This window comes from Sorex araneus, chromosome 5 (genome assembly GCF_027595985.1).
Source record: "Sorex araneus isolate mSorAra2 chromosome 5, mSorAra2.pri, whole genome shotgun sequence".
In the NCBI taxonomy this organism is placed as follows: domain Eukaryota; kingdom Metazoa; phylum Chordata; class Mammalia; order Eulipotyphla; family Soricidae; genus Sorex; species Sorex araneus.
Window position 1 is genome coordinate 24,509,425 of NC_073306.1, and position 22,105 is coordinate 24,531,529.

At 38.3% G+C, this 22,105-nt stretch overlaps 1 protein-coding gene across 1 annotated transcript in view; it reads left to right on the forward strand.

The window, feature by feature from the left end:
* Positions 1–22,105, forward strand: part of FAF1 (Fas associated factor 1) — a 373,466-nt gene that overhangs the window by 88,741 nt on the left and 262,620 nt on the right. The window contains exons 4-5 of the mRNA XM_055139161.1: positions 579–784; positions 15,023–15,114. Coding sequence (XP_054995136.1) covers positions 579–784; positions 15,023–15,114 — 298 coding nt within the window. The remainder of the gene's footprint in view (positions 1–578; positions 785–15,022; positions 15,115–22,105) is intronic.

Genomic DNA, 22,105 nt, shown 5'->3' on the forward strand with positions numbered 1-22,105 from the left:
GTTGTATCTTCCCCGCACAACCCCCACCCATCCCAAAGGAGAGATAGGAAGAACATATATTCAGTGATGTTTTGTTAAGATCATAATAACATAAGGCAAACTATAAATGTTAATTGAGCACTGTACTACTGTCATCCTCTTGTTCATCAATTTGCTTGAGCGGGCGCCAGTAACATCTCCGTTTGTCTCTGTTGCATGCTAGTGTAGCTCAGTGGCATATTGGGGACTCTTTTAGGGTCAGGGGAATGAGGACTGTCGTTGTTACTGTTTTTGGCATATCGAGTACTCCACAGGTAGCTTGCCAGGTTCTGCTATGCAAATGTTAATTGATATGCTAATAAATAAATACCTAATCTTGTAATAGACATAAAAATGCAGGTGTGAGTGGTAGAGAATTGTGTTATTCACTCTCATAGCTTTCATGGAAGCTGTAGAAATCAAGTTAAGCTTTGCTTTGATGCACACAAGTAGGTAAATTTGATAGGAAGAAAAAGATAAGTTGAGTGTGGAGAGGGTCCTTAATGTCTTTAATTAATGACTTGTTTAATGGTAATGCTTCTTTTGTGTCAATATTTCAGTGACTATGGAGGTGAGACTATACCAGGACCTGCATTTGATCCCACCAGTCACCCACCTCCAGCTTCAGCGCCCTCTTCCTCTTCAGCATTTCGACCAGTAATGCCATCGAGGCAAATTGTTGAAAGGCAACCCCGGATGCTGGACTTCAGGGTTGAGTACAGAGACAGAAATGTTGATGTGGTACTTGAAGACAGCTGTACTGTTGGTAAGGTTTTCCAACCATTAAATCTTCACAGATAAATAATTTACTAAGCAAAACTTCAGTTAATAACCTTTCTTTCCAGCTGTCAAGAGACTAAAAACAAATTTAAACTCTTATTTTTCCCATACATATTCTTTTAAAAAACAATATGTTGAGATTGAGGTAAGTTTGAGAACAATCTTGTTCTACATATATAAAATGATACATGATGCTCTTTGAGAACAAATGAAAAGCAAACATCTAGGAGCTGAAAAATATACTGTAATTATTATATATTGTAGAATATATATTGAACTTTATAGCTGAAATTCACTCACTTTTTATGTTAAGATTAATGATAGATGAAGATAGGAATGCTTTTATCTTTCCTTTCTAACAGCTGAATAAATGCTTCAGTATTATTTTATTTAAGGAAAATTTGGTCTATGTCTTCCATTTATTGACAGATTTTACCAAATTGCTATAAAGAATTTATGTTGAATTCATGTTTTAGATTATTTGATCTTTATTTGTTATAGAATGGAAAGTGCATTAATTACTATCTTAATGTAATTTTTTATCTTATCTAAATTACATTTATTTTCTTCTTGTTGGGGACGAATCATCTTATAACTTAATTTTATTATTTAAGTTACATTAGAAGGAAAATCAAAGATGATGTTTAAAGAGTGATCATTCCCAAACATTAATCACTGTTATTTCCTTAACTTAAACCATTCAGAAACTTTCCATTGTTTTTAGGATAACATTAAAAAACAATTTTGCATGTGTGTGTTTTGGGGATTGATTCCAGAGCCTTATTCATGTGAAGCATGTACCACTGAACTATATCCCAGGCTAAAAAATTGAAATCTTTTAACATGGCCTCTAAGTTCCTTTTTGATTAGGACCCGTCCACACTTTCATCTGTTAGCTACTTTCTTTTTTTTTTTTTTTTCCTTTCTGGGTTACACCTGGCGATGCACAGGGGTAACTCCTGGCTCTTCACTCAGGAATTACTACTGGCGGTGCTCAGGGGACCATATGGGATGCTGGGATTCGAACCCAGGTTGGCCGCGTGCAAGGCAAACGCCCAACCCACTGTACTATCGCTCCAGCCCATCTGTTAACTACTTTCATCCTTGCTTTGTGTGTCTGAGTTGTAAAGGACTTTCAGTTCTTTGAATGGTTTAGTTCACTTTAAAGATTTTGCACTTGTTCCATCTGCCTGTATTCTTCCACTTTCTTTCCAACTTCTTGTCTAGAGTCCTTTCTCTTTGTGCCCACTCCAGGAGTATTCTCGTGCATTGTTTTCTCTTTTTAATTGTGGTGGTTAATATAAAATAATATAAACAATTTTAAAATTTAAAATAAAAAATAAAATATATAAAATTTAAAGTTTCCCCTTTAAATTTTATTTATTTATTTTTTTTCTTTTGGAACCACACCTTACAGTACTCAGAACTTACTCCTGACTCAGGAATAAGGAATCACTCAGGGATCACTCCTGGGGGTGTTTGGGACCATTATGTGGTGCCAGGAATTGAACTTGGTAGGCCTTCTACAAGGCAAGTGTCCTTCCTGCTGTACTATCTCTGCAGCTCCCTGTTAAATTTTAAAGAGTATATCTTTGTTAAGTGTACGTATGTTATTGTACTACGGATCTCTAGAACTTTTTCATTTTGGATAACTTACGTTTTATAACCACTGAACAACAACTTCCTATTTTCCCCTTCAGCTAGTCCCTGGCAAACCATTACTCTATTTTCTGAGACAAAGAAGATTGTTGTATTTCATATGGGAAAGTCGTTATTTCTCAGTGTTTGACTATACCATTTACACCCTTCAGGCCTGCAAGATATTGCTGAAAAAATCTTTTGGTAGTTGTGTGGAGACTCACTCTGTGTAATGAGTTTTTGATGTGGACTTTCCTAGGAGTCATCTTTTTGGCTTCTATTTTACTTGCTCTATGAATCTGTAGGTCTGTTTCCTTTCTGAGATTTGGAAAGTCTGACTTTTTTTTTTTTTTGGGTCACACCTGGCTGGTGGTGCCCAGGGGCCACTGTGAGCATATTACTTAGGAGAGTTGCTATTAGTGATGCTCAGGCCACTGTACAAATGCCAGGGAACAAACCCAGGCCACTTTACTAGATTTCTGGACCTGCCTTTCTTTTCTTTTAAGCTCTTTTTGTCTTTTCCTTCTTTGAATTCTGTAATACATGTACTGTTCTTTTAATGGTTCCTCAGGCTTTGCACCCCCCTCCCCCAACAACACACTTTTTATTGATTCACTGTGAGATACAGTTACAAAGCTTTCATATTTGAATTTTGGTCATGCAATGATCAATCACCCATCCCTTCACCAGTGCACATTTTCCACTACCAAAATCCCCAGTATCTCCCCCCATTCCAGCCCTTCCTCTGCCTGTGAGGCAGACAATTTCTACAATACCCTCTCTCTATTATGATTATATTCAATATTTCAACAACATTCCCATCACCACTCAAGCCTGCCAAAAAGGCAATGCTAGACAGTTTTTTAAATATTGCTTGTTATGTATAACATATAATGTTATCCATTATATTGCATGGGAATTCTAAAATTTTGATAATTAGGGTCTGGAGAGATCTCTGCAACCTCAAGCTTTTTTTTTTTTTGCTTTTTGGGTCATACCTGGCGATGCACAGGGGTTACTTCTCGCTCTGCACTCAGGAATTACCCCTGGCAGTGCTCAGGGGACCATATTGGATGCAGGGAATAGAACCCGGGTCGGCCGCATGCAAGGCAAACGCCCTCCCTGCTGTGCTATCGCTCCAGTCCCCAACCTCAAGCTTTTCTTACCATGTTTTATTTCTTATCTCTCGCTGATAATTTCAAATGACTAATTTTCAAGTTCACAGATTCTTCACTCTGCATAATCATGTTTGTTGAGTATCTTTATAAATTTTTCAATTCAATTCAAATTTTTAAGCTTGAAATTTTATGTTCACTTTACATAGTCTCTGTTGATATTTAAAATAAACTTTTTTGTATATAATATTTGAAAATAGTTTTATGTTTACAGTAGTAAGTAGTCAGAATTGACTATACTTTCTTTGTTTTTTCAGTAATACTAAGAAGGTTGAATTTCTCAGATTAGTTGTTATTAACCTTTTAATATTTTGGTTTAGTGAAGATTATTTTTTAATTAATGTAGAGAGAAGAGCTCAGTGCTTTTTAAAAGTATTAATATTAACTCAGATTGTTACCTGTTTTAAGAAAATTGGAATGCCATCTCTGAATAGTTAATAGTGTCTCGTTTCAAAGTGTTCTGTTTTTTTCTGTTGATTAAATAATTGCTATATGGTGAAAGTTAGTTGGTTATAGGACTGGAGTGATAGCACAGCAAGTAGGGTGTTTGCCTTGCACGCAGCTGACCCAGGTTTGATTCCTCTGTCTCTCTCGGAGAGCCAGGCAAGCTACCGAGAGTATCCCGCTTGCATGACAGGGCCTGGCAAGCTACCTGTGGTGTATTCGATATGCCAAAAACAGTAACAAGTCTCACAATGGAGACATTACTGGTGCCCGCTCGAGCAAATTGATGAACAGCGGGACGACAGTGCTACAGTGCTAGTTTGTTATAAAGCACTTTTTATTAATTTACTCCATTTGAGTAAAGCCTGGTGTTTATTTCAGGGGTGGTGGTAAATGATGGTTTCTCTGAATTATGTATGTTAATGTTGCACTTTAGTTCTGTCTTAATTTGAAGAATGTAACTATGACATATTAAAAAACTTAGTTGTGGAGTCATGTGATAGAATTATCAGCCATTACATTTTATAAATTGTTGATATTTCAATGAAAAAAAAAGTGAGCGTCGGGGGCCAGGGGAAAAAGAGTAGACTTCAGCGCAAATGTGATAGAATGGAAGCAGTCAAATCCTCATTGTTTGAAAAATACAATTAAAGTAGTTACAAACATATTATAAATAAAATTTGATTCAAAGTGAATTATAAATCAATTGTTATTACATGATAGGCATCATATCTTTTTTTTTTAACTGTTCAGTTTTCTTTTTTTTTTCCAGATTTTTTTATTGAATCACTATGAAATAGAACCTTACAAAGTTGTTCATAATTTGGTTACAGTTATACAGTGTTTCAATGCCCATCCCTTCATCAGTGTTCATTCCCCAGCACCAGTGTCCCCAGTTTTCCTACCATCACCCCTCACCCCCATCCCCAGCCTGCATCTATGGCATGTGCTTTTCTTCTCTCTCTCCTTTCTCTCCCCCCACCCCTTTCTGTCTTCCCCCTTTCTCTTCTTTCTCTTCTTCCCTCCCACCCTCTCTTCCTTTATCCCTCTTGGGCATTATAGTTTGCAGTACAGATACTGAAAGGTTATCAGGAATATCTGTTTACCTACATTTAACAATCAGTTCTTGTCCAATGTGATCATTTCTAGCTATTACTATCATTGTCATACTGGTCCCTTCTCTATCTTACCTACTCTCTGTCCCCATATACACATGTGGTTGACTCCAAACATTGACCACCAGTCCAGTCCTCCTAGCCCGTTTTCCCTGGCCGTGCACTGTATAGTCTTCTATATATATCACAAATGAATCGAGTCATTCTATATGTGTCCCTCTCCTTATGGCTCATTTCACTCAACATGATACTCTCCATGTTCATCCACTTATAAGTAAATTTCATGACTTCACTTTTCCTAACAGCTGCATAGTATTCCGTTGTGTAGATGTGCCATAGTTTCTTTATCCATTCATCTGTTCTTGAGCACTTAGGTTATTTTCAGATTCTGGCTGTTGTGGACTGTGCTGCAATGAACATAGCATAGGAGTGCAGATGGTGTTTCTGCTGTGTGTTTTTGGACCCCCAGGGTATATTCCCAGAAGTGGTATTTCTGGGTCAAATGGGAGCTCAATTTCTAGTTCTTTTGGATGTGTGCCAGTCTCTGTGGTATGAGATGATATCTCATTGTTGCTTAGATCTGTATCTCCCTGATGATTAGTGATGAAGAGCATTTTTTCATGTGCCTTTTAGCCATTTGAAGTTCATCTTTGAACAAGTTTGTGTTCATTTCATCACCCTATTTTCTGATGGGGTTGAATGTTCTTTTTCTTGTAGAGTTCAATTAGTGCCTTGTATATCTTTGATATTAACCTCTTATCAGAAGGGTATTGGCTGAAAAACCTTTCCCATTCCAAAGACTGTCTTTGTATCTTTTCACTCTTTCTTTTGAGGTTCAGAAGCTTCTTAGTTTAAAGTAGGCCCACTTATTTTATCCACTTGCTTGGTCAGTGGCATTTTATCTTTGAAGATAACTTTAGAATATTGTGGAGGGTTTTTCCTACCTTTTCTTCCATGTATCTTATGGATTTTGCTCTGATGTTGAGGTCTTTAATCCATCTTTTTTTTTTCTTTTTGTGTCACACCCAGAGATGCCCAGAGGTTATTCCTGGCTCTGCACTCAGGAATTACTCCTCATGGTGCTTATGGGACACCGGGGATCAAACCCATGTCTGCCTGTGCAAGGCAAACGCCCTACCTTCTGTACTATCACTCTGGCTCCTCTTTAATCCATCTTGAGCTGACTTTTGTGCATGATGTTAGGTAGAGGTCTGAGCCCATTATTTTTTGTTTTTAATTTATTTATTGAACCACCGTGAGAGCAGTTACAAAGCTTTTGGGTTTAAGTTTCGGTCATACAATGATAAAACACCTGTCTCTTCCCCAGTGCACATTTTCTACCACCAAAAAACCTGGAATACCCTCATCCCATACCCTCCTCCTACCTGTGTGGCAGATGATTTCCACATTGTTCTCTCTCTACTTTGATTACATTCATTATTTCAACACAAGACCCACCATTATTATTTGGGATCTTATTCCAACACTCTGCCGAAAAGGCAATAGTAGATAATTTGTTTTCTATTGCTGATTATGAATAGCATATGATGTCATACGGCCGCTATCGTGTGTATTTGGAATTTGGAATTCTGAAGTTTTAATAATTAAATCTGGAGGGATTTCCGTCAAAAGCCGCAGGATTCAGATTTATTTCTGAGTCTCTGGGATCATGGCCATTAAGCAGCTTGCTTGGTGGCCAGAGGGCTTGTTGGTGGGTGGCAGCTCAGGATCTAGTTGGGGCGGGTGAAGAAAGGGCCGGCTCCACCCCATCCCATGAGGCCCTGCCTGTCTCGTCACTGTGGGCCCCTACTTGGCTGTCCATAGGCCTCTGGAAGATGGCGGTGACCGAGCCACCAGGGGGAACGGGCCAAGGCACGAAACCTATTCCACCTGGGGTGCTGAGCCCATTTTTTTTTTGTCATGTACCTGTCCAGTTTTTCCAGCATCACTTGTTAAAGAGGCTTTCCTTGCTCCACTCCGTATTACTTCCTCCCTTATCAAAGATTAAATGATTATATATTTGAGGGTGTGTGTCAGGATATTCAAACCTATTCCACTGGTCTGTGAATCTTTCTTTATTCCGATACCATGCTGTTTTAATCATTACTGCTTTGTAGCACAGTTTGAAGTTGGGGAGGATGATGCCTCTCATCTTCTTTTTTTCCCAAGATATGCTTTTGGGGTTTATTGTTCTGTATGAATATTAGGAGTGTTTGATGAATTTCTTTGAAAAATGTCATGGGTATCCTTATAGGAACCATATTGAATCTGTATAATGCTTTGGGTACTCTTGCCATTTTGACAATGTTATTCTGAATCCATCAGCAGGGGACGTGTCTCCATTTTCTTATATCTTATTTTATTTTATTTTTTAATTTAATTTTTTTTTTTTTTTTGCTTTTTGGGTCACACCCGGCGATGCACAGGGGTTACTCCTGGCTTTACACTCAGGAATCACCCTTGACGGTGCTCAGGAGACCATATGGGATGCTGGGAATCGAACCCGGGTCAGCCTCGTGCAAGGCAAACGCCCTACCCGCTGTGCTATCACTCCAGCCCCTTATTTTATTTCTTGAAGTAGTATTTTGTAGTTTTCTTTGTACAGGTCCTTTACCTCCTTGATTAAGCTGATTTCAGGGTACTTGATTTTCTGAGGCATGATTGTGAATGGGATTTTTTTTTCCATATCACTTTTTTTCCTCCTTTATTATTTGCTTATAGGAAAGCCACGGACTTTTGGAAATTGATTTTGTAACCTATCATTTTATTCCACAAATCTGTTGTTTCTAGGAGCTTCTTGGTGGATCTTAGGGTTCTCTTAGTATCATTTCATCACAAATAGTGATACTGTGATCTCTTCCTTTCCTATCTGGATGCCCTTGATATCTTTTTCCTGCCTAAGTGCTATAGCCAGACCTTCTAGAACTATATTGAATAGAAGTGGCGATAGTGGGCATCCTTATCTTGTCCTTGATCTTGAAAGACTTTAGTTTGTTCCCCATTGAGAATAATGCTTACCATGGGCTTGTGGTAGATGGCTTTGACTGTATTGATGAAAGTTCCTTCAATTCTCATTTTGCTGAGAGTTTTCTTCATAAATGGGTGCTAGATCTTTTCAAATGCTTTTTCTGCATCTATTGATGTGATCATATGGTTTTTATCTTTTTTCTTGATATGACGAATAATGTTGATGGATTTGTGAATGTTAAACCATTCTTGCATCTCTGGGATGAATCCCGCTAGGTCATGATGTATGATCTTTTGGATGAATCGTTGGATTCTATTTGTTAATATTTTGTTGAGGATCCTTACATTTGTGTTCATCAGGAATAACGGCTTGTAATTTTCTTTCTTTTTTTTTGTGGTGTCTCTGTCTGCTTTTGGTTATCAGGGTGCTATGTGCTTCGTAGAAACTGTTTGGGGTGTTTCTATTTCTTCAGTTTCCTGGAAAAGCTTGAAAAAGACTGGCAATAGGTCCTCTTTAATGGTTTGGAAGAATTCACTAGTGAATACATCTGGACCTGAGCTTTTGTTTTTGGGAAGATTTTGATTACCATTTCAATTTTCTTGATAGTGCTGGGTCTATTTGGGTATTCCACATTTTTTTGGTTCAGCCTTGGGAGATTATAGGAATCCAGGAATTTATCCATTTCTTCTAGTTCTCTTGTTTCATGGCATACAGACTTTCAAAGTAATCTCCGATGATCTTTTGAATTTCTGTTACAGTTTACTTATTAGTCTAGATATATGGTTATTTTCACTAATTTTTATATACTTATAATGTATTTGTTATGAATTTTATGCCAGAGAATAATTTCATGTACTTTTTCTGTTGTTCACTATTGGTTAGTTATAAACTATGATGAAAGGTGCACACAGGGATATTTCGGATTTATTAGAAGTTGTAGCCTTCCTTTATTTAAATTAGTCCTTTATTTTGATTCCTCTATTATATATTCTAGAAACTAATTTCTTTCATTGGTTATTAAGTTGTTGATATTTCTGCTCTCTCTTCAGTTCCTATGTAGTTTGATCTTGAAGGTAGGAATATTGAACATATGTTTGTTATAACCCAGCAATGGATTTAACCTAATACACAGCATTTAAGAGTTTGCTGAGGGACTGGAGCGATAGCAGAGTGGGTAGAGCATTTGCCTTGCACGCAGCTGACCCAGGTTCGATTACCAGCATCCCATATGGTCCCTGAGCACTGCCAGGAGTAATTCCTGAGTGCATGAGCCAGAAGTAAACTCTGTACTATTGTTCCAGCCCCTGTTTCTGAAGTTTTTTGTGGACTTTTTTGGGTCTTATCATCTGCAAATAGGGACAGTTTGACTTCTTTTCCCATTTAGACCCCTTTGATTTTCTTTTCTTGTCTGAGTGCTGTTGCTAGTACTTCTAATACAATGTTGAATGAAAATGGAGAGAATGGACGTCCTTGCCTTGTACCTGATCTCAGTGGGAATGGTCTCAGTTTTTCACCAGTGGACTTGTTATAGATAGCCTTTACTATCTTGAGGAAAGTCTTTTCTACTTTAATGTGTGTTTTTTTCTTTCTTTTGCTTTTTGTTTTCCTTTGCTTTTTGGGTCACACCTGACAATGCACAGAGGTTACTCCTGGCTTCGCACTCAGGAATTACTCCTGGCAGTGCTCAGGGGATGATATATGGATGCTGGGAATCGAACCCGGGTTGGCTGCATGCAAGGCAAATGCCCTACCCACTGTGCTATTGCTCCAGTCCCTTTAGTGGTTTTTATCATAAATAGATATTGGCTCTTGTAAAAAGCTTTGTCTGCATTGATTATACGATCATATAATTTTTATCTTTTTTTATAATGTGTTTTATTATATTAATTGATTCCTATATGTTGAACTATCCTTGCATCCCTGGTATAATTCTTACTTGATCATGGTGTATGATTTTTTTGGATATGCTGTTGGATTCGATATGCTAAAATTTTTTTTTGAGGATTTTTGCATCGTTGTTCATCAAGGAGATTGGTTTGAAGTTTTCTTTTTTAGAAATGTCTCTGCTTTGGGTTCATTGTAATGTTAGCTTTGTAGAAGGTGTTAAGAAAGATTCCTGTTTCTTCGATATTTTGGAGAAGCTTAAGTTTCAATGGCAGTAAGTCTTCTTTAAAGGTTTTGATAAAACTCACATGTAAACCTATCCAGACCAGGACTTTTTATTTTGCAGGATTCTTAACTAATATTTAAATGTCCTTGTTTGATATTGGCCTAGACAGGCCAATTTCTTTTCCTTTCAGACTTGGGAGATTACATGTTTCTAAGAATCTGTCCATTTCTTCTAGGTCTTGCAACTTAACAGAGTAGAGTTGTTCATAGTGAAGTTGAAGATTACATGTTTCTAAGAATCTGTCCATTTCTTCTAGGTTCTGCAACTTAATAGAATAGAGTTGGTCATAGTAAGCTTGGATTCCTAAGGGTTCTGTTGTAATTGTAATTTTCCCCCTTTCATTTCTATTTATTTGAGTACTTTCTCTTTTTCTCCTCACAAATCTAGCCAGAGGTTTCTTTGTCTTATTTATTTCTTTGAGAATCAACTTCTGGTTTTCATTGATTTTTTTTTTTTTTGGTATTGCTTTCTTATTTTCTATATTGTTAATTCCTGTTTTTTTTTAACTTCCTTCCTTCTCCTGCTCTTTGTATTCATTTTTGTTGGTCCTCTAAGTATTTGTGGTGTGTGTTTAAGTTGTTAATTTTGTTTTTTTCTTCTTTCCTAATGTCGAGCTGTATTGCTGTGAGTTTCCCTTATGTCTCTTAGATTTGATAACTTGTTTCTTTATTATCATTAGTCTCAAGGAATTTTTAAAAATTTCTTCTTTGATTTCCTCTTTGGTACAGCTGTTACTTAGTAGCATCTTGTTTAGTCTCCAGTTGTTAGAGTCTCTTCACATCATTTTATGATTGATTTCTATCTCTGTGGCATTGTGACCTGATAGGATGCTTGCTATGATTTTTATGTTTGTAATTTATGTAGGTTTGTCTGATGTCCTAATATATGATCTGTCCTGGAAACTGTTCTGTTTGTTCTATCCTGAATGTTCTATCCTCTCAACAACTTGTGACAAACTTCCTATCATGCACCAGTCCTCTTGGCCCTCAATTGTACTGTCTCTGGGTATTATTCTCATACTCTGCTTTTTTTTATATATATGCAAATGAGTGTGATCACCAAGAATATCTTTTGAAGGACTTTTTAAGGCTCCAGCTCTCAGTAGTTTTTGTAAGGAAGAATGTTGGAGGCAGGGATCATTTCCTCTATACCAAACCTCATTACAGCAACTTACCTGAACCTGTCACTTTTGGACTTAAGCTCTTGGACGTTCCCATGACTCTTAGGATTAAAAACTAAGCCATTTCCGTGGCAAAATGATTCCCCTGAAAGCAGTCTCCATCTCTTGGAGATGCAGGGCAGCACTTTCTCTGCCTGTGACTTAGCCTTGGTCTGATGCTAGGTCCATGCAGCTCTTTCAGATGGGTCATTGCTGGGAGTGAACACCTTCTTCCCAGACATTCAGTGGTGCGCACAAGCCCTGTGACGTGTGTCACTACTCCCACAGAAGATGAGAAGACAAAAGCACAGAGAAAAGGTTACCTGACTAAACTGGAGGCCCCACATAGGTTATAACAGTTATGTTACAGTGTCCACCAGTTTGCAACCAGCTCAGCTCCAGGGAACCAAGCCCGCTATCCTGATTTAGTCCATTTCTGAAAAATCCCAGACACTCTTCTTTTTTGTTTTGGGGCCACATTGTGGTCCTCAAGCTCTGTGCTCCAGGATGGAATCGGGTCCGGCCTCATGCAAGGCAAGATCCTTAACCCTTTGCTATCCATTGATGTAACTGCTGACAGGATTCATTTATATGTGGACTATTGAACTGAGAGTCTTTAGTTCCTCATTCTCTTTCGTGGAAGGTTGCCTTTAGTTCTTTGCTATTTTTATCTCTTCATAGAAGAGTTCACAACAAGGAGCTGTATTATCAGAATGGGCAAAGAACATGACATGAAAGGAGGTGCTAACAAAATGGTATTCAAGGTTTTTAGTAACCATAAGTAATGTTCTGTTACCATTATATTGTTCTGTTTATTAGAAGTTATTTGTTACAGCTTATACTCAACAAGGGGAGAATTACAAAGTACATGAATTCTAGGTTGAAATAATGAAAACACCATGGAATCATGGAGTAATACTAAGCAATGAAAAGGAAGTATTTACTATTATTTTTAAAAGCATAGGTGAAGGCTCAAGACATAGGACAGGTTTTTGGGACATACCTGGCAATGCTCAGGACTTACTCCTAACTCTGCATTCAGGAATCACTTCTGGCAGCGCTTGAAGGCCCATATGGGATGCTAGGGATTGAACGCAGTTGACTGTGTGCAAGGCAGGTGCCTTATCTGCTGTACTCTCAGGCCCTGTAGAGATAATACAGGGATTAAGGTACTTGTCTTGCACACAGTGAGTCCCACTTCTATCCTGTGGCAGCACATATGGTTCTTGGAGTATTGCCAGGTGTGGCACTAACAACTAAAAATAATCATATATAGAGTTGAAGAACTTAGAGACAAAATAAGATGGAACTTAAAGAATGAGGGACAGTGGTTGATTTTTGTAATTGGTTTCAAGAGAATAACAATGTCTATAAATTTCAAATATAAGTGTGTGTATGTCTCTCTGTGTGTGTATATATATACATATATATATATACACATATGACATGCGTGTGTGTGTGCGCGCGCGCGTGCATGTGCGTTTGTGCCATCAGAGCCAAAGTGCTAGTTTTCATGACATCTCAATGTTTTGGCAGTTTTTCAAGTAACATGCAAGGGAAATATAATGATAGTGCCATCTTGTGGTGAGAATTTTGGAGTCAGGCAGATGTCTGTAAGAATTCTGGCTCTGAAACTTGCCACATTCTACCATTTCACTACTGAAACTATTTTGCATATTCTCGAAAGAGTAATCAACTTCCATTGAAATTTTATTGAACTTTTATTAGACCTACACTGGCTAGGTAATAAGACACTTGTGTATTATTTTATATAAACTTTTACCATTTCCATAAACAGAACGATTCTTGTAATTTTTGAAAGCCAAGGTTGTAAAAGTTTGTGCTCCCAATATATGGCTTAGCTAGGATAAATTTTACGAAGTTTAGTCACTATCCACAATGCCTTAGGAAAGTTAGAAAATCTGACTGATGTCAAAAAAGATTTGATTGTAGCATTGTTTAGGCATTTGTGTTTCTCTAGAACGTGGGTGGCAGAGATCAGAAGCCCCCTGCTTGCCTTGCATGTACTTTGCCCTCTTGGCCTAGTTTTGCCTGGCATGTCCTAAAATCCCTCTCTTCCCTTCATCTCAAAAAAAATAACTTGGATGGCAAAGGTTCTTCCTACAGTCTAGCCCACTTTGAGCATGGAATTTACCACTTTATTAGCATGGAATAATTGTTTTCATTTAACTTATTATACTGGTTTAAAAATATTAAATAATTTATTACATAGAAAATTGAATTATTTATTAATGTAATGTCATAGACTACATTCTGAACAGTGGTCTTTTTAATATGCTATAGTCCCATAAATTACCTGATTGGCTTATAAAGAGATCTCTAAAAATAGTTGGTGTAACATTGGGAAAATTGTGATTCCTCACTATTTCCATTAGCATCTTTTTCCTTTCTGCCTTTCTACTGTCCAGTATTATTTCTTTACTATATAGAATATTGTTAATTTTGGGTTGACTGTCTAGAACTGAAGTTCTGTAACTTCAAGTCATATTTAAGTCTCATCTTCCATAAAGCCCTCTCTAATTTAGGGGCCAGTGTGATAGTACAGTAGATAGGGTACTTGCCTTGCCCACAGCCAACCTGGGTTTGATCCCCAGTACCCTGTATGGTTTCCTTTAGCCTGTCAGGAGTAGTCCCTGAGTACAGAGCCAGGAGGAAGCCCTGAGCACATCCTGTATAGGCCCCTGGCAGTGCTCAGGTCCATTCCCTAGCATCCTGTATAGTCCCCTGGTGGTGCTCAGGGAACTACATGGGATGCTGGGGATTGGACTTGAGTCAGCCTTGTCAAAGGCAAGTGCCCTATCTGCTGTACTATTGCTTTTGCCTGAGGCTGTGTGTTTTAGTATTAGTATATAGCGTTTGTTAGTAATTTTTTTTTGTTGCTTCTCTCTATGACTCATTTCCTTATGTAATTTTGATGATTCATATATGTTGGGTTAATTTTTTAAGCTACTTTATGGTTGTTTTCTGCTTTCATCTTGCTATCTTATCTTCCTTGGAGGTAAAACATAATGTAAAGACAAATGCCTCAAGTTTTATATTTTATCTGTTATTGTTGTCATTTATGGAGCATTTTGTTGTTGTTGTTGGGGATACAAACTTGGCAGTGCTCAGGGGTTACTCCTGCCAGTACTCAGAGGATCATATAGGTTGCAAGGAATGGAACACAGGTTGGCCATGTGCAAGACAAATGCCCCACCTGCTGTACTATCTCTCTAGCCCCATGTGTAGCACATATTGATTGGTTTAAAAATAGACTGTCTTTTCCACCCCTAGTTACTGATATCTGTGTCTTTAAAATTTGGTGCACTTAACTATGTTACTAGTTTTATTTTCTAGTGCCTTATAATGCTGAATCTGAATTCTTCCAAGGGGCAGCCTAGTTTTTGATCAGTATTGGAAGTTTGCACTATGTTAGAGTTTTCTTCTTCATCAAATGAATATTACGTATGAAAAACACTAATGTGAGCCCTCATATGAACAAATGTTGATTATATTACATTGTTAGTAATATTTAGTCTATTTTTATTTATACAGGGGAGATTAAACAGATTCTTGAAAATGAACTTCAGATACCAGTGTCTAAAATGCTGTTAAAAGGTTGGAAGACTGGAGATGTGGAAGACAGCGTGAGTTATTTTGTTTTGTTTTGTCTATTTTGTTGAACCCAAAACTTCACACATGAAGGACATGTGACCTGCCACTGAGTCCAGTTTCTTTGCTTTAGAATCTTTGACCTTTGATTCATTTCTTTGTGATGTTTCTGATAGGTATTGCGCTTGTAAATAATTATTTGTGAATGCATTTGACATATAAGCATACCTTGGATGATTAAATAAAATACTTATAGAAATTTTATTTTATTTTGGTGTTTGGGCCACATGGGGCATTGCTCAGGGCTTACTTCTGGCTCTGCACTCAGGAATCAATTTTGGTGGTGCTCGGTGACCATATGGGATGCCAGATATTGAACCCAAACTGGTCTCAGGTCCCTACACAAATTTTAGAGTGGTAAGATATTTATAAATTTAATTACTAGTTAGTGATATTCTGCATTGAGTCAGAAGATGTTTTTTCTGCACATATCTTTTGGACTTTGTGGACCCCTATTGCTTTCTTGCAACTACTTGATTCTGCTGTAATAACATTGTTAATGGGAAAGAGGATTTTCCTGTGCTGGTTCTTGAGAATTATATGAAAGATTTGCATACAAAACACAGAAGATCAAAAATTTGTGTTTACCGTTTAAGTAGATGGGTTAGGGTCCCTGCCCCCATGTCCAGAACTCTTCTTTACCCATGAATAATGTTATTTATCCTGTTTCTGGTGCTGCCCCATTCCAGGTACAACATCCTAGTCCCATCCCATGTTGTCTGATCACCTCCATTGTGTGATGGCCAGGACCTATCCCCAAGTTGCTCTCTCCCACATAAGCTTTCCTAGTCTGAAATTGCGTCCCCAGACTTTCCTCTGACTATCCCAACAGTTCCCTAACATCTTTTCTTCTATCTTCTTCTATCCCAGCAGTTCCTGTCACCCTGTTTCTGTTTTTCTAGTCTCTGGCCATGGCCACGTGTGCATGGGTGAGACTCCTATGCTCAGCTTCTGTCCCTGTCTGGACATCTAAGCCCTTTCTTTTTTCTGCCTCTGTTTGGCCTATGAGGCCTGCCTCTAGTCAGCCATGTTTGGTTGTGCAACCCTACCTGGTCCTGCACTGTGCTCGTGAACAGGTCCAGAGTGAATACTGGAGAGCTAAGTCAGCAATTTTCATGGAAAGCATTTATCTAAAGCATTCTTTATTTTTTTTTTAAATTTTCATTTATTTATTTTTTTGGGGGTCACACCCGGCGATGCACAAGGGTTTTCCTGGCTCTGCACTCAGGAATTACCCCTGGCAGTGCTCAGGGGACCATATGGGATACTGGGAATCGAACCCCGGTTGGTCGCATGCAAGGCAAACGCCCTACCCGCTGTGTTATCACTCTAGCCCCACTAAAGCATTCTTTAATATGATATTATTTTTTCACTCATTTATTGAGAACCATACCTCTGATTTACCTCTACACCCTCACTTTCTAAACTGCAGCAACATGTATCTTGAATTAATCTATTGTTTCTTATTTCTTTTAACTTTTATAGTCTCAAATTCTTTACAACTTTATATGACAGATACTTAATTGCTTGAATGCTTTACTCCCAGTTCTTCATGTGAATGACTTTTTTCATAAGTCTCATCCTAATCAAGAACTTCATTCTAAGTCTTTTCTATCTTTTCTTCATCATTAATGTTTACCTTTAATGAATTGTAACCATTACAGAATGATGGTATTTCATTTTTCTCTTGATCCCATCTTCCCTTCCAGTCATCACTTGATTCCTCTACCTTCCATGATTTCAGAACTTTCCTTAAAGAATTGAGTTTTGTTGCCTCCAGTTTTTTTTTTTTTTTTTTTTTTTGCTTTTTGAGTCACACCCAGTGATGCACAGGGGTTACTCCTGGCTGTACACTCAGGAATTACTCCTGGCAGTGCTCAGGGGACCATATGGGATGCTGGTATTCAAACCCGGGCTGGCTGCGTGCAAGGCAAACACCCTACCTGCTGTGCTATTGCTTCAGCCCTGCCTCCAGTTTTATTCCTTCCATTTCCTTTCAGCTTGCTAGTGTTCATGTTAAAATCACCAATGACCTCATTATAAAATTTACTGATGATCTCATGCAGTGTCTTGATTGTTTTCTTTTAATTTTTAAGACACCATGACTTACAAAATTGTTCATAACAGAGTTGTTTCAGGCTTACTGTGTTCTAACAGTAGTACTACCACTACTTTGCCACAATCCCCCCTCCTTCATCACTGTCCCAGGTTCCCTCCCACCCCCCAGCAGGCATATAGCAGATATATTTCATATACACTTCACCAAAACTTAAAGAAATAACAAATGACATTTTCATAAAGTAAATTAATACAAATCAATATGTGATGATTGATGGCTAAGCGATTTTAACCAATATAAATTTTAATTCATAATTGAAAATTTCTAAAATTCCTTAGCAAGCTAGACATACCTTTCTTAATCTTGTAGAGGGCAACCATATGCACTATTAGAAAGGGTCATCTTCAGTGTTGGGAATTTCATGTTGGCAAATTTGTCTTGTTTGTTAGAGAAGATCTTTTAACACTTCTTGCAAAACTCATTTCAAGGGGGCAGAAGTGATAGTTCAGAGGTATGGCGTTGCCCTGCATGCAGCTGACATTATCCCATATGGTCTCACTACCCCATCAGGAGTGATCAATGAACACAGAGTCAGAAGCAAGTCCTGAGCGTTGCTGTGTGTGCCCCCCCTCCCCCACCAAAACAAACAAAAAACAGTGTTGTTTCAAGGATAAGAATTCCCTAAGCTGTTGCTTGTTCTTTCCTTCAAATCTAGTGGGATATAGTATACTTGAAAAGATACTAATTTCATTGAGGGTATTTTGTTTGTTTGTTGTTGTTTTTTTTTTTTAGTTTTTAAAATGGAATCACCATGAGATATACAGTTATGAAGTTGTTCATGATTGCATTTCAGCCGTACAATCTTCCAATACCCATCCCTTTAACGGTATATGTTTCCTGCCACCAATGTCCCCAGTTTCCCTCCCATAGATCCCTCCCATAACCCCTTGTCCCCCCCCCCACCTTCCTGAGCCTGCTTTAATGGCACTTTCCCTCCCTTCCTTCCTCCCTCTCTTTCTCTCTTTCCCCCTTCTCCTTCCCTTTTAGGTACTGGTTTATAATTATTGTTATGAGAATTTGTCATGTACATCACTTTGCTTCCTTTCAGCAATCAGTTCTTGTCAAGAGTGATCATTTTTAATTATCATTGCCATAGTTGTCCCTTCTCTGTCCTAACACCCACAATTTGTGGTGGCAAGCTTCCTGCCGTGGACCTATCCTCATGGACCTTGCTTCTGCTGTCTTTGAATATTGTTAGCTTATACCTTTTTTTAAAAAAAATCTCACAAATGAGTGTAACCATTCTGTGTTTGTCTCTCATTTTATTCAGCATGATACTTTCTGTGTTCACTCATGTAGCAATTTCGTGACTTTGTCTGTTTAGTATTCTGTTATATAGATGTAGCATAATTTCTTTACCCAGTCATCTATTCTTGAACACTTGGGTTGTTTCCAGATTCTGGGCATTGTGAATAGTGCTGCAATTAACAGTGCTATAGGGCCACTAGGGTATATTCCCAGGAGTGGTTTTGCTGAGTTTTATGTACCATATCCTTCCATCCACTTCTGCCTTGCAAAGTTTCATTTGATAGATCTGCTCTCCATCTTAAAGGCTTTTCTTTTTATGTTTCTTAATCTTTTTGCTTGTAGTATTCTTTGTCTTTGGATTTTGTTATTTTGAATATGATGTGTCTTGGCGTTTTCCTAGTTGATTCTGTTTTTGCTAGGATCCTTTGGTTCTCTTGGGTCTCGGTGCCTCTAATCCTCAGCTCTGAGAAAATTCTTATTGATGATTTCTTAAATTATTTTTGTGCCCCAGCATGTGGTCTGTCTTGGAGAATGTTCCATGTTTGTTGGAGAAGAATGTTTATTTGGCTTTTTGAGAATTAAAAAGCCCTATATGTAGCTACTAAACACCTGTCTTTCATTTCTTCCTTCAAAGCAAGTATTTTCTTTTTTTTTTTTCTTTTTGGGTCACACCCGGCAATGCACAGGGGTTACCTCCTGGCTTTGCACTCAGGAAATACTCCTGGCAGTGTTCAGGGGACCATATGGGATGCTGGGGATCGAACCAGGTTCAGCCGTGTGCAAGGCAAACTCCGTACCCGCTGTGCTATTGCTCCAACCCTGCAAGTATTTTCTTACTGAGCTTTGGTCTAGTTGATCTATCAAGGGGTTTTAGAGTGATAGTGAAGTCTCCAAAAACTATTGTGTTGTCAGGGTCTTTCTTCAAGTCTATTAGCAGTTACTTTTAAGTATTGGCAGTCATTCTAAGTATTGTGCTGGTCCCTCAAGAGGTGCATGTATGTTTAGGAGTGTAAGTTCTTCCTGATGTACCTATCCCATAGTCATTAAGAAATGACCTTCACTCTCTCTTAGAATCTTTTGCAGCCTGAAGTCTATGTCAGTTGATACTAGTATGGCCACCTCAGCCTTTTTGAGGCAATTGTTTTCTTGAAGAATTGTCTTCCAATCTTCGACTTTGGGTTTGTATTTTCTCTGACTATTCATATGTACATCAAGCAGGTAGGAGGGTGATGAGTGTGATTTTATAATCCATCCTGCCACTCTTTGTCTCTTAGTTGGTGCATTTAGCCCATTGACATTGAGAGAGATTATGGTCAGTGAGTTTTTTGCCATCTTTCTGCAGGAATTTGGCATATTTGTAGGACACATCTTGTCTTGAAGTAGCCCCTTTTGTTCTTTTTGTAACGATGACTTTAAGTATATGAAGGTCCTGAGTTGTTTCTCTGTGAAATTTTGTGTTGTTCCTTCAAATCTGAATGATAGTCCAACTGGGTAACATACTCTTGGTGAGGCATTCATTTCTTTGAGGTTTTTCACTGTATCTAAACACAGTCTTCAACTTGGAGGATTTTGTTTGATAAATCTACAGTAAATCCTAAAGATATTCCCGTTTATATTATTTCCCTCTTTGATCTTGGCTGCCTTCAGTATTCTATCTCTGTCTATAGTTTTGTCATGATTACAATGTGTCTTGGAGTATTTTTATTTTGATTTATGTAAGCTGGTACTCTCTATGCCTCTAGCATCTGGGTATATGCACTTTTCAGCTCTGGAAACTTCTCAGCAGTGATGTCTTTGATTGTTGCTTCTTCATCAGGATTGCTTTCTTGGCCCATGATGATTCTTACATTGTTCCTTTTAAATTCACCCCAAAGTTCTCTTGTCAACTGCTTGATTATTTTGAGGCTTTCTTCTCATCTTCTGTTTGGAGGTTTTCTGCTCATCTTGGAGCTCATGGATTCTGTCCACAGCAGCTGCTACTCTGCTGCTGAGTTTTTCATTTCACTTGCCAAGTTTTTCAGTTCTGTCATTTCTGTTTGTAGATTTCCCACTTTTGCTCTCATATCCTATTGTGTTTTATTGGTTGTCTATTTCATTGTTTCTTTGAACTCCTTATTCATCCTCAGAAATTCCTCTCTAAATTCCTTAAAAGAGAAAATTTTTTTATTACTTGTTATTACTGGTTGAGTCTTCCTGGCTACCATCTTCACTCACTAAGCTTGGTAGGTTCTGCATTGATTTCCCATTGTGACATTTGCAGTTAATTCTTGTGAGTTTCTGTATGGTTAGGTGACTACAGTTTGTGTTTTCTCTGTTTGTTCACAGTGGGTTATGGAGAGGTGAAGAAATAAGTAGCTGGTGGTAGTAGGACAGGATCTTGACTGGGGATGGTTGGTGGGGGAAGAGAGCAATCCTGAGTATCAAGCTGGCCCCTGGATGCCAGCTGCTGCCACTGGGTTCACCTTAGTTCCTGGCTTCTTTAACTGTTGTTTCTTTATAACATTTGCCTTCCTATTCTTTAGAGACTCTGATGATTCTTTTATTATTCATCTTGAACTCAACCCGTATAGTTCTTTGGTATACTGTTCATTTTTTTTCTTCTAAAGAACTGATTTCCAGAGTTGTTGATAGTTAAGTTTTAGTCATATAGCATTTCCACACCAGTCCCATCACTGTGGTAACTTCCCTCCCCCAGTGTTCCCATGTTCCCTCCCACCCCCATCCCTTGCCCCATCCCTCACCTGTCACTTTGACAGGCACATTATTAAGTTCCAGTGGTTGCAGCTTTTTAGGTCTCATGTTTTCAGTGTTGTTGACTCTGTGTTTTGGATATATGGCTGCACATTACTGTGGTTGGGAGAGTGAGAGGGAGAGAGGGAAGGAGAGAGAGAGAGAGAATAAAGATGAGAGAGAAAAGAAAAAATTCCAAGGAGTGAAAGTTAAATGATTTAGATAATAAACCATGTTATTTTACCTCTCCAAGAAGTGGAGGCTGGAGCTATAGCACAGCGGGTAGGGCATTTGCCTTTCATGCAGCTAACCCAGGTTCAATTCTTCTGCCCCTCTTGGAGAGCCTGGCAAGCTACTGAGAGTATCCCGCCCACACAGCAGAGCATGGCAAGCTACCCATGGCGTATTTGATATGCCAAAAACAGTAACAACAAGTCTCACAATGGAGATGTTACTGGTGCTTGCTCGAGCAAATTGATGAACAACGGGAAGACAGTGCTACAGTGCTACTTTACCTCTCAGGCAGCATTTCTCCATCTGTAAAATAATTTGAGGGACCGGAGCATAGTACTTACTGAGGCCAACCCCAGCACTCCTTGTTGTCCTCTGAGCCCTGCTAGGAGTGATCCCTGAGTACAAACAGCCAGGAATAAAGCCCTGAGTACCCATAGGTGTGCATCTCTTCCCTCTTAACAAAAAACAATTTGATTGTTTCCTGTGATTTTTTTTTCTAGATACCTTTTTTCCTAAATTATATCTGCAAACTTATATTGTTAATTTTTAAATTTTCTCTTGTTTTTTTTTTGAAAATTTATATTGTTGATTTTTGATGATATGGGAATGAAATATGATTTGGTCGCAAGAATGTC